This window comes from Rhinolophus sinicus, chromosome X, assembly GCF_036562045.2.
Source record: "Rhinolophus sinicus isolate RSC01 chromosome X, ASM3656204v1, whole genome shotgun sequence".
NCBI lineage: Eukaryota > Metazoa > Chordata > Mammalia > Chiroptera > Rhinolophidae > Rhinolophus > Rhinolophus sinicus.
Genome location: NC_133768.1, coordinates 19,341,716 through 19,355,192, shown reverse-complemented (window position 1 = coordinate 19,355,192; position 13,477 = coordinate 19,341,716). Strand labels below are relative to the sequence as shown.

General features: G+C 36.8%; 1 protein-coding gene across 4 annotated transcripts in view; it reads right to left on the bottom strand.

The window, feature by feature from the left end:
* Nucleotides 1-13,477, bottom strand: part of POLA1 (DNA polymerase alpha 1, catalytic subunit) — a 313,058-nt gene that overhangs the window by 133,431 nt on the left and 166,150 nt on the right. For all 4 annotated transcript variants that reach the window (XM_074324218.1, XM_074324217.1, XM_019757051.2 and 1 more), the window contains exons 33-34: nt 7,840-8,018; nt 6,013-6,144 (exon numbers count right to left, since the gene is read on the bottom strand). In XM_074324218.1, coding sequence (XP_074180319.1) covers nt 6,013-6,144; nt 7,840-8,018 — 311 coding nt within the window. The remainder of the gene's footprint in view (nt 1-6,012; nt 6,145-7,839; nt 8,019-13,477) is intronic.

The window sequence follows — 13,477 nt, the reverse complement described above, 5'->3', positions numbered from 1 at the left end:
CTTAAAAATGCAACTGGTGTCTGCGGTGTTCATTTGTGCTTAGCTCAAGTGGTGTGAAACAAAAAGAAATGGTGTGAAGCAAAAAGAAATGCTAATTCTCAATTATGGTCTTTTGTTTTGTTTTAATAAGATTTAGCACGAGTTCTACAGATTCCTAAAGAAGTGATCCTCCTTCAAGCACCGTCGGGTGGCACGGCTTGCGCTGCCTCTGACGCTAAATGGGTGGGACAGATATCTATTGCTTCCTCGCATGCCTTTTGTACCACTTATAATTATGCTGTTAAGAGTCTTTACAAAAAAGAAACCCAATTTATTTTTCTTACATGTTCTAAATATAAATGCAGAAGCAAGGAAATAAACAACAATTCCAATAGAGCTTAGAGTTTAAACTATTTTGAACTAACATACCTGTGAGACTACTGCATATTGCAACCTATCACCTACAAACTGTCAACCCACATCACCACAGGTAAGAAATGAGAAATTTTGAGGTTTATTGAACACCAAATATTTACAGCAGAACAGGAAAACAGTCACTCAACATCACGGCATGGCTCGAACACCCATGCAATGGGCTTTATGCTCAACTACCAACAGCCAACTACACAACAGAGCTCTGCCCGACCTGCTGCACTGCTCTACTGGAAACGTGAAAAGGCCATGGAATGAGAGTGGCCTGTTAGTGGTTTACACAGGCGGGCGAGAGGGGGTGGGGGGCGGTGGGGGTAGGAAGCACATCTCTAACCAACCAGATTTAATGACTAATTGGGTTCTGTGCATTCCTAAAGAAACGATCCTTCGTCAGTCACCACTGGGCACCGTGGATTGTGCTGCCCGTGATGCTGAATGCGCGTGTATTTTGGTGGAGCAAGTATTTTCAGCAACACTCCACTCTGCCCTCCTGGCAGTTTTACTAAAACGTAGCTCCAATTCAGTCTCTGGCTTAACAATATTATGGTTGGTGGCTATTAATTTTGTCTTCAAGGGAGACGTATCTATTCCAAAATTAAGAAGTGGGGTTTTTTTTGTTTGTTTTTTTGAAAATCAGAAAAAAGAAGTTTAATGTGGATTCTTCATCCTCCACTTCCCAGACGTGTGCCATCGTCCAGCTGCAGGTCGGCACAATTGGTCAGATGCTCCCTTCTCCACATGTGAGCATAAGAAGATCTCTGCATCATGAGGCTAACTGGAGACAGACACTGGACATTATTTTTGGAATCCTTCATAAAAGTGGGCCCAAAAGAGCTTTTTTAAAAATGCAGCTTATGGCACAACTACTATACTAAGAAGAAAAAAATACTGGGAGAGAGCAGGGGGGAAAACAGCGAGGCATCCACTTTGCCACCTTATATCGTTAGAAATCAACTCCTACATCAGGAAAATGAGAGGATGTTCAGGCAGGATGTGATTCTGCATCACAATAAAAATATTTCTGGTCAGTGCTTCTGCCCGATACCCCACTGGGGGAGAAAACAAATTAAGGTTATAAAGTTGCAGAGAGGCATGTATTGAAATCAACAGTAATCAGTGATGTAAAACATAGAAGACAGAGTGACAAAGGGCTTTGTCAATGCTTTCATGACCTTAAAATCCTGTGGAATTTTGTGTTAGCCTGAGAAATCTTGTATACCACTAATAAACCTTCTGTCTATATGACAGCAGGATAAAAAAAGAATTTAAAGAAAAACCAAGAAAGAATGACTTTAATTTGCTGGTTCCTTTGGTTACTAAATGTTAAAATGCACATGCTACTGAGAGCAAGGGGCTGTGGCACAGATCACAGACGAGACACTGAAGAGCAGCCCCTGTCCTCAGAAGGCTTCCTTCAGAAAAATTCTCAGATTGTGAAACCAATAGCAAATTTCTAAGGACTTCAACCACCAATTCCTGGTCCTAGCAACTAATCAACGGCATCATATGCAGATGCCTAGCAGTGTCTAGAAGTGTACTGTTCATTTTTCTAGATGGAGGGCCAGCAACATTTCTATGTTTAAAAATCACAGTGAAGTGCTCTAAGTAATGCATCTTTACAAGTGGCTAGAAACACTGCAAGGCTGGTGAGGAATACATTTTGCCTCGTAGGAACACCCCAAAACCTGCATAACCCATCTATTAGAATTTAGGAGCATATTTTAGTTGACTATCCACCTTTAGAAAGGGATGGCTCTTTAAGTATTGAAATGAAGGTTTAATGTCCATTATAACTAACAGGACTTGAGATGAAAGTAAATGACCCACTACCCCGCTCCCAGGTACCAAGGGGGGCAGGTTTCCCATTTATGAGCAAGTCTTTGGGGGAGGCAGCACCCCAGTCTCAGACTCTCTTCTGCGGCTGCTTCATGGATGGCTAAGGGGAACACTTCAAAAATGAACCAGCTAAACAAACTTCCCAGCAGCACTTGACAGAGCTACACCTATTCTTCCCATTTCCAAAGCAGTGGAGAATTAATTACCAGTTCTATGGATCTATTGTAAGTATAATAGACTAAAGAGCTATCACAGACACATTTATTGTAAAAGCACAATCCCAAGAGTGTCTAGTGGAGGGCCAAAACGATTAACACAAATGCTTTGTCAGATCAAAGATAAAACCTGCACCGCCCAATTGAGGAATGAATTAGAACAGTGGGTTATCTTTCAAATTAACCAGGGCAGTTAGTGAGGAAAATTTCATGAAAGTGTAATTCTTAGCCTTTGTGAATCCACACAGCAGGCATTCTGCCAGCTGACAAGATGATGAAATTTTCATGCTTAAAAAAAGCCCTCTTCATTTCCCAATTTAGATTAGCTAGTGTTTCTCTCCCTTTGTGTGTGTGTGTGTGTGTGTGTGTGTGTGTGTGTGTGTGTGTGTGTGTTTGCTCTTATGGAGCAGAATTTAAGGGGAGGGAGAACACATATCAATTTTTCACTGTAAAATTGAACCTTTCAAAAAATATCCCTAAAAGCTTAGAGATATAGTCTTTAAACTGGCTTTTTATGATTTTCAAAAAAATAACAGTTCAATTTTAACTTTGTACAGAGGAACCAACAAGGGCCAGGGCACAAAATCAACTTTGAATGAGAGCTTTCTGTGCTACCTCAAAGTCTCTCAATGCTTCATCAAGTCTCAGGATAAAGCACCAGAGTTGTTTTCTTCCTAAAGAAATTAATATAATACTTAGAATACTTGGTGCTTTTGGTATACATAGGTATACTGAAATTTAAATGTTCTAGGAAATGAGAATTCGAGGGTTACAATCATTGCTGTATACACAGAGAAAAAAGCATTTCTTCTCCTATTAAAAGAGCCAGTATTAAAACATTATGATATGCTAGAGTCTCAGATACATAAAATTTTAAATGTTTGTTATATCACATTTATTTAGTAACTACTATTTATTCATGATAGCAAAGAACAGAGGGTGTGACATATTCTTTTGAAAAGAAAAGTGATGTAGCAGTATACTTTGTGACTGTCAACTTCTGTCCCTTTGTTCCTGACAACCCGATTTCTTGGTGATCTAGAACTATTCCTTGGCAGGGTACAATGTTTGGTCAAGTACCACATTCTTCCACTGTCTTCCTGAAGCTCCTTTACCGAGATGCCTGCCTTTCTCAATGTAGGTTGTACTTTCCCTGCAGAGATTCTAAGACTGAAATTTAAAAAAATACGGAGATTCTGCTCTCAGTCTACGAACAACTTTTACGTCCAAAGGGTAGTATTTTCTAACTCGTAAAATAGGAGGACACCCCTTTGGCTATTAGCTTCAGAGAATAGTCAATGTCTGTACAGGCACACCTTGGAGATATTGTGGGTTTGGATCCAGAACATGGCAATAAAGCAAGTATCACAATAAAATGAGTTGTAACCTTTTTGCTGGTGGAGGGTCTTGCCTTCAATTCGTAAAAACCACAACACCTGTGAAGCCCAGTAAGGTAACGTGCAATAAAATGAGGTGTGCCTGCACTTGCTACCAATATCCTTGTCTCCAATCCACTTGGTGCATTCATCTCCAGCTGGACCACCATCCCTATGGAATAGCACACTGACCTAACTGTAATCACGGTCACTTGAGGAACAATAAAAAAAAAAAAAAAAGAAAAAAAAAAAAAAGAAATGCGACACCATGTCCCTCTACCTGCAAAAGTTCAAGTCTGGGGTGAGGAGGAAAGAGAACAGTCTGCGAATGAAGTAGAACGTAGGGGTGCAGGAGCTTTCTGTGTAAAAGCTCTGACCTTGAGAATATCTGAAACATTTGTTCAGCGTGGGGCCGTGAAAAGAACCCATCTAGTCGCATATGACTAAGATCAGAAAGAAGAGATCAGATCCCCAATACTGAGGACAGTCATATCAATTTGGATAGTTTAATTTGGATATTTGGATGTTTTAATTAGAAATCTCTTAGGAAAGTCAAGCAAGTGGGTAGTAACTACAGGAAAACTGTTAGTTGTGGTGAGATGGCTGGCAGACAAGACAATTGAAGCAAATGCTATAGAAACCTTGGGTTAAATGTCTAGACACATAAAACTAGGTTATTTAGCTTGAAAAATACTCATACAACCACTACCACCACCGCCACGACACACACACAATAAGGTTAGAAATCCATCTTTCAGTTAGGGCATATTTCTGACTATACAGATCGTTTTTCTGCCTATTCTCAACGTAGTCAAAACAGATTGTCCCTTCTTATAGAAGGAAATACACGAGTTTCTTCTAGTATTAACATTTCCATGGTGAAGATTTTGATAGACTAAACACAGAGAGAAAACTCGGAATTCTTCCCAAGAGCCAAGAATCATGGTCTGCTCACTGAGGTCTGTAAATGAGGAGCTGAATAGTTTGGATTTGGGCTCTTCATGCTAAATAAAGGCCTAGCATTTCATCTACTGCGCAATGTGAATCCACAGATAACCTTTATTCCCATCCAACTGTTCATTAAGAACAGCACAGCATTATTCACTAAAATGTTTCAGATTTCTCAAAATGTAGGCATACTTATTGTTTTAAAAATATCTTCAGACAAACCTATTTGGGCTTTTTTTTTTTTTTTTTTTTTTTGGACAAATACATATTATTTTACTCCAAAATCACAATACTGTAACTCTGTTTTCACTATTCGTCCTAATGATCTAATACTCGATTTTCATTTAATTAGATCCATTTTAAAGAAGAAAATGGTACATTATATGCTAACATATAAGTAGCAATTACAGAAAAATATTGATCAGTCACGGGTCTTACCCAATAGAACCTGAGCATTTTTGGAAATGTCTTGCCAATGTAGCTTCTTTAAATAAGCCACAGTGAACTTTCAAGTAATAGAAATTTTGCTTAGATGACAAATGACATAAGGAAACAATAAGAGAAATAAAATGGGAACTGTGGAGTTTTCTATTTTAACTTTTGAAGGCAAAAAAACCTCATTCATACAAAATGTGTTAAAAACAAAAACTTTGAAAAAAGCCTCCTTTCTAACACCGACAGCTCACTCACTGTTCTGGCATTTTTACTCTATATTTTACAAATTAGATATTGTCTTTAAAATGTCAGACAAATTGCATTTAAATTTAAAATATATTTAGTTCTATTTCCTGGGACAACTAAGCTATGAAATGGCTTCGATTACCACATAAACACAAAGTATTAGCTAGCGGGCAGTTTATTCAAATCACCACATAAGACATTATGCTTCTCCTCGACAAAGATAAACAATATTGATTTTCCCTCCTCTGTCCAAACATCTGAGTGACCATTTCATTTAATCTTACTTATTAGGAAACAATAAATTAAATCATTTTCTGATTATATTCTCACTTTTCTTCAACAGTGAAAATTTCACTATTTAAAATATTCCTCATTAATGAGAGAGATAATGCCCAATAGAGAATCAAATCATTTTCCTCCCAAGTCTTTTTAAAATATTTCAGTTTCATAAAAAACCAATAATTAAAAACCACATTGTTTTATTTTCAAACAAGTACCAAACCTAAATAAGCTGTGCATGTAAGAAACTCATTATGGATACTTACTTCATAGTATTTTTTAATGAAACGTCTAATGTCCAAGATCAATTTGTTGTTCAGCTGTACCAGAAAGTTCATAGGTGAAGCGTTACAGTTGATGTTACTGCAACGATACAAGCTGAGCTCCGTATCGGTTCCCTATGGAAGTCAAGACAGACAATTACACAAAAGGTTATAAAAGGTTTCTTGTGCTTAAAAACTTATATGCTGTTCTGGGTGTACAATATTTTTAATTCACTTTATTGGTGAATTTTTAACCCTATTTTCTCAATTGCTTTCCTCCCAAAGATCCTCTTAGTCACATATACCTTCCTGTCTTTTGCCACTATCATAATGGAATACTATGTCAAAGGGAAAACCCTAAAATCACTTTTTAAAAAACATTCAGTACATGACAGACTCTATGGATAAATTAACTTGCTGGTGAAAATACCAGTAAAGTCACGTTACTGGAAATAAACATCCTTTTTAGACATACTAATCAAAATTTTAAATTTGCACTTAATTCATTTCAAACTTGGATAAAGTAAGAGCACTAATGACATTAGTTTGCTTTCATATTGTCAACTTAATTTTAAGAATAAAGCCTAAAAATTAAGTATTACACCACAAAGCAATCACCTACTGTCAGCCCAGCAGATCTAAAATTTCTGCAACACAACCCCCCATGAAATGTATTTGGGGGAGGGGAGACAGGAAGAGTAGAAATTTGAAAGAATTAATTGTTAGAGAAAATGTCTTGTTTTGTTTTGTTTTAAGCAAAGACAAAGCAAATGTAATATATAGGAAAACTGTTGGGGTTTCTGGAGCATTTGTTTTCCTTCTTGATACTTAAAACATCTTGGTTTCCTGCTCCAATCTGGTACATAACCCTACGCGCCACACTAAGCAATTCCAGGTGGAAGAGATTTCAGAGCTTGACATCGGTTCTTCCACAGTTAGCCCATCTGCAAGTCGTCAAGGCTCCATGCAATTAACTATCTTATTTACAGCTGTAATGAAGCAAAACTCAAGGATTTAGCAAGTATTGCTGATCTGTGTCTGCCTCTTCCTTGCACTTGCATCCAAAGACTGCTTTGTTTTGATTCAAAAAAATGCAAAACATCTGCTGTTTGTCCAAATTAACTTAAAATAATTACTTTTAATTTAGATAAAAGATGTATTTTCTTTCAGTTTCAAGGTTTTACATGGTTCTGCTGCCTACTCATTTGCCAATGGCTAGTAGATGTATAACACTGCAGTGGAATCAAGTAAATTGGCTAGGTTTCAAGTTCTGATCCAAGGTCAGTGATACATTTTTTGGCAGTACTTCTTGAAAGGAATGTCTCCCTGTGACTTTTTTAATGTCTGGCATGCAAAGACAGCAGAAAAGATAATCAGAGTACCTTTGTCAAAAAGGAGGCAAGTGGGATGTGTAAAGACAAACAAAAACTTTTCAAAAACACTTAGTTCCCATTAAGTTGATTTAAGATAAAGAAAAATATTGCTCTAAGTCTTAATAAACTGGGTTGGGAGTAGGGAAATACAGGTTACTAATTAAGAAATTACAATAAAAATACTTTAAGATAATGTAGATAGTTTAAGAGATTCCATTTAAAAACCAAGGCCACATACTCTAGGAAGCCAAAAACAATATTCAAGCACATTCTACTAAGAGTTTTCAAGCAGAAATAAAGTAAGTTGTGAAGGCAGAATTCATATGATGCTGAAATTCGTTAAACACATAAAAGCAATGTGCATGGTTTTTTCCTTTTTATTCACGCAGTGGGGAGAAAAGGCCTTTATACTGCTTCGCTTACAAAATGAAAAAGGAGATAAAAAGAAACAACTAACCGAACCCTCGAAGACATTATCGTAAATATTCTCAGTTCCACACACAGGGCATGGACATTTGAATCTCTCACAGTCCCTGTATTTCTCTTCATCGGTGAGCTGGGCTAGGCCACCACGTAGATCATCATTCTCTTCCTCCTTAAGACAATGATGCACTCTAAATTGGGTGGGGTCAAGTCCTATTGAGGTAAAAGAAACAACAAATTCAGTATGGTACAATTAGTTGAATTCCCATATCCAAAAAAATACCCCACACAAGAAAACGTACAAAAGGATTTTAAATTAACGCACACACACAAAACCATTTGCACTCAAGACACAGGCTCATACCACATGGACAAATGGCTTCTCTTTTTATAAGAGATTATAAATAAAACAAGTAAACAGCATTAAAACAATATACAAATATGCCAGTGGACATTTGGGTTTGGAAGTCACTAACGACTTCTGTAGGAAGGTTTTACTATTTTCTTAAAGTTACAGTGAAAATCTCAAATACATGTGCACTGTTATTAAGAAAATCTCTTAAAATCAAAGTAGCACCATTAAAACTGAAAATAGAGAATAAAAATCCCATTAAAGAAAACAAGTTCACTGCTATTACAACTCCTCCAAGTACAGACACAACTGCTAACCCTGATTTCAATGTACTGGTCGATTCCATCTTGGCTCAGTAGTTAACAGCATGTAGGTTGCAATCTAATTCAGTGGTTAAAATTCAGTAGCAGCATCTAAGATAAAACGCGGCATGGTTTTTTAGTGTTCTGAATTCAGAAATTTAAAATATGTGCAAAAAAAAAATGAATCTACAGATCCTATGGGCCAAAGTGTTCTCGACAATCCAGCAACCAAATATACTTTCCATATTTCAGTCAAAATGACACAAGAAATCAATTGATGCATAGTTTATGCTATCTTGTTTCCCTAAACTATTTGAGGAAAGAAACATTTTAAGGCCAACCTTAATTTACTCTTGGTCAAAGCATATCTGTCAAAATCCACCATTCAAATTTACACATAATTATTCCACACTATACCCTATAATGTTTTCTTGAAAGCATCCCTTAGCAATCCCTAAGAATTCCAGGCTGTTTAGGAATCTAAGGAAAGCAATCATATTAATTTTAGTATAAAGGCAAATAAGTAATATAAAATAGTCACTGAGGAAAAAGTTCAAATACCCAAAATATCTAAAAATGTTTTTGACTCTATCAACAGCTACATAGGTAGGTAAGTAATCTAACAAGACCCTAAATCTTATTTGGTCAATTGTCAAGTGTCATCTAGTAATTTATATAAAAGACTTGAGGCTGACTCTGACACAGGGGAAATGTGCTGAACAAAGAATAAGGCTGAAATTTGAGTCTCAGTTTGTTTACCTGTAAAACGGATATAGTACCCTGACAATGTGCTTTTGAAGTTTAAATCAGACATTAGCGGACAAACTGTTTTCGATGGTGCCTATCATGCGGTGAACACTCCATAAATGTCATATGAATGAAAACATAAAATAGTGGATGAACTATTTAATCCAGACGACATTCATTCAACATTATGCATTTGGAAAAATAGATAACACACATGCTCATGCTGCACAGCAAGTTAATAGCTGCTCTTTGTAAGAATTAATCAAAGTGAATATTTCCTAACATGATGGTGTATAATAAAAACAAAACAAAATACACATTCAAAGCAACTTGAAAAACTGTTCTTGGTTAGTGACATAAATTACTGTAACATAGGTCAGTTGGCCCCATGATTCAATATATATTTTGATTTTACAAGTTACTTATCCCCTAAGAGAAACAGCAAATTAGTTAAGTGTGTGCCATTTAAAGACAAGGAAGGGCAGCGGAATTGAGTGAGAGACCATGCCTGTGAACGATGCCATTTCTTTTCTGTAGTGAAGGCTAACTTACAAATTCCTTAAATTCTAGTTCTAAACACAACTGTAGTCACATAATGTCTCACTTTATTTGCGATTATGAGAAAGCAGCTTTACCTCTTCTCTGATGGCATCATTATTCACCAACTTCCCAGACTATTACTATTCAAAAAGTAAGGAACAAGAAAAATAATAAGGAAGGGTTTTCTTAAAGGCAAGCTTCTTTCACAACCCAAAAATCAAGGAACAAAACAATGCTGGCTTTGCACATGTACAAAACTGGCTGGGCTGTGACAGAGAAGCCATGAAAGAGCTTTCCAGGCCTCCCCACCAGCCATGGCCCCCTTAGATGCCACCTCAGGCCCTGCGGGGGCAGGTTGCCTGCTGAGTAAGCCAAAACTGGACGTGGGTTACCTTGCTACTTATGGAGAAAAGCCCAACAAGTGGCCACAAGTTATGAAAAAAATATCAGGCCTTATGAAACATCTATTTAAATGTCCATTTCCACAAACAACGCTTATCTGCTCATGGAAATGACAAAGCCAACTGGCCTAGCTAATTACTTCAGATTTATTCCCAAGCTGAATTTATTCAAGAGAAGGGACTTCTTCATTTCAGCCCTCTTGGTCATAAATCAATGTTAAAATTTTAAAATATAAAGGGAGAAAACACTGTAATTACCCTATAAAATTAGGTATATAATGATCCTTGTACAAGTTACTTGTATACAAAAATGTCCTAAAAAGTGATTTTGGGCGGGGGAGGACAATTATAAGTTCAACAGGCAAAATCACAGAGGGCTAAATTAAATCTTTTTAAGAAAACATACAATGTCGTGTTAAAAAGTAAGGATCACCACTGACGGAATCTTTTCTTTAAAGGTCAAAATCCAGGCTTAAACAACCCCCTGGCTTATTCAACATATAAATTTTTCCAAATCCTCATGAAATTGGCAATAAGCAGCTTATTTCGAAGTTTCAGGAGACTTAAAAGTTTTCCTGCTTGTATATGACTCATTAAGGTTGGAGTGAAACAACAGGAAAAAAGTATCTGGTGCTGCCACCTAGAGGTGGATTCTGAATTTTTAAATGTGTGGAATAGAGCAGCTACAGAGCACTCCATTTCTAATTATTGTCTCCAAAATTAAAGACTTTTGTCAGAAATGACATCAAAGCAAAATCTTTATAATCGCAGTTGGCATACATGCATATACACTGTATAATCAATATTAAACCGCTCACCACACAGTAAGTAATCCTATTAGTCTTTGAGCAAAGAGATGCAAGACTGAATTCCAAATTCCTTCTCTCTTCAACGGAGAGCTTTCTCTGAACAACTGGCTTAAAGAAATAAACTTTATGCCCCATTTGAGAAAAGGAACTTCCACTTCTCCTAGACTAGCTTTTGACGGATGACTTGAATCCTTTGGTCCGGCACAGAATAAAAGGAGCAGCCCGCTTGGGCTTGGCACCAGTTCTCCGGAGGAATAGCAGCCGTGGTGTTCCCCACAATAAGCAGCAATGATGCACGCTTTCATTCAATCCTATGACTTGTAGTGATCTACTCACACCATCTTTTCTTGGGCTGGGGGGGGGTGAGGCGCAGAAGGGGCAGTGGAGTAAAATGAAAATACTGTCATTTATAATTAGAAAATTTATAGGATCTCACATTATTTTGGGAACAGGATCAAAGCTCTCATGTTTCAAGAAGTATTTATAGAAAGTAACATCATCGGCATTGGGGTGAAGTTCAGCAGTGCTGTTTTTCACGTAAGATCACCATATTCTTATTATACACACCTCCAACGTGACATTTAGCAAAAACATTATTTTTCCTATCATTGTACTTTCTAACCATTGTAAACTACCTGTTTTTAGAATGTTCACCTGCCACCATTACCAAGGAGTATTTCCAATGTCCAAAACACAAGTCCCAAACACAGGTGAAAGAGAGGTTAATACATTTGACCAAATAATTTTCTGTCTCTTAAAGACAAGGTCTCTATTAGTGCAACTGCAAATAACTACAGTAAAGCCAATTATATATGTTCACACAAGGGGAGACGAGGGAAAAATCCACATGAATGAAACTCCAAATGAACAGACCAACTGGTATGTACAACCAAGCAGTTGTTTGTAATATGACTCAAACAACTAGGGAATTAATGGAATCCTACTGTGAACTTTTTTAAAAAAAATTTCTTTTAGGAAATAAATCATTTATCTTTTGCACAAATCCAGGCATTCATATATCTGAACTTCTCAGAGAACAATACACAAACTGAAAATTTAGTACGATTAAAAAAAAGACAATAAATTTTTAAAAGGTGAATGCTACATCCATAGAAAGCCTTGCACAAGCATGTCTGACAGCTTTATTCATAATAACCAGAAACTGGAAGCAATCCAGATGCCCATTAACATAAGCATGAATAACCTAATATTAATATAATCTACCATGGAATACTACTCAGCAATGAAAAAGAATGAATACTGACAGATGCAAAAAGATGAATGAATCTCAGAAATATGTTACGTGCAAGAAGCCACACAAAAAAAGTATATACCATAGGAAATCATTTATACAAAATTCTATAATAGGCAAAACTAACCTATCGTGATAGAAAATAGATGAGTGGTTGCTTTTGTGAGAGGGGGTACAGACTAGGAAGGGGTACAAGGGAACTCTCTAGGTGACGGAAATGTTCTGTGTCTAGATAAACTGTATGATACTCTTAAGATTGTAGCATTTCACGATATGTAAATTATACTTAAAAAAAAAAGCACAAAGAGAAGATGTCTGTGGCATATATTTCCAAAGGACTCATTTAGAATGAATGTCTGCAAGTCAGTAAGAAAAGGACAACCCAACAGAAAAGTAGAAAAAGACTTGAACAGGCACCTCACAAAAGGAGACATTCAAATGGCCAATAGGAATGCGAACAGGTACTCAACACTGTTAGTCATCAAAGAAAGGCAAATTAAAACCACAACATTATTCCACCACAGAAGATGAAGAAGAAAGAAAACACCAAGGGTTGGTAAGAACACGGGGCACTCATACAGTAGGGGGTGTAAATTAGTAGAACCACTTTGAAAAATCGGTAGTATCTACTAAACCTGAACACACAGGTACACGTCCCCCATGACCTAGCAATTCTCCTCCTAAGTATATACCCAACAGAAATACATGCAATTGTTCCACAGAAGTCATGTGCAAGAATACTCAAAGCAGCGCTACTCATAATTGCTCAAATGTGGAAAAAATCCACAGGTGAGAAAAGTCACAGAGTGTGGTATATTCAAACAAAGAAATACTACACAGTAATGAAGTACAACCACATGGACCAATCTCACAAACATACTGAATGAAAGTAGTCAGACACAAAGAATAAAGACACAACTTGTAAAACATGCAAAAATAAGAAAACCTCATCTGTGATGTCAGAAGTCACGATAGTAATTTTCAGGGGTAGAGGATAGCTTCTAGAAGGAGACATGAGGGTGCTTCTGGGGGTGTAGTAATACACTGTTTCATAAGCTCAGTCCTGACTACACTGGTATGGGTTTACTTTGTGAAACTTCTTCAAGCTGTTCAGTTAGGTTTTGTGTACTTTTCTGTATGTATGTTACACAAGAAAATGCACATTGGAAAAGGTAAGAAAAGCGAGTACTGAATATTTCTTATGATATACCTATGTTTGTTTCAAAATGTGTTACATTCCAACCAGACAGCCTGTACCTCCTCACAGAT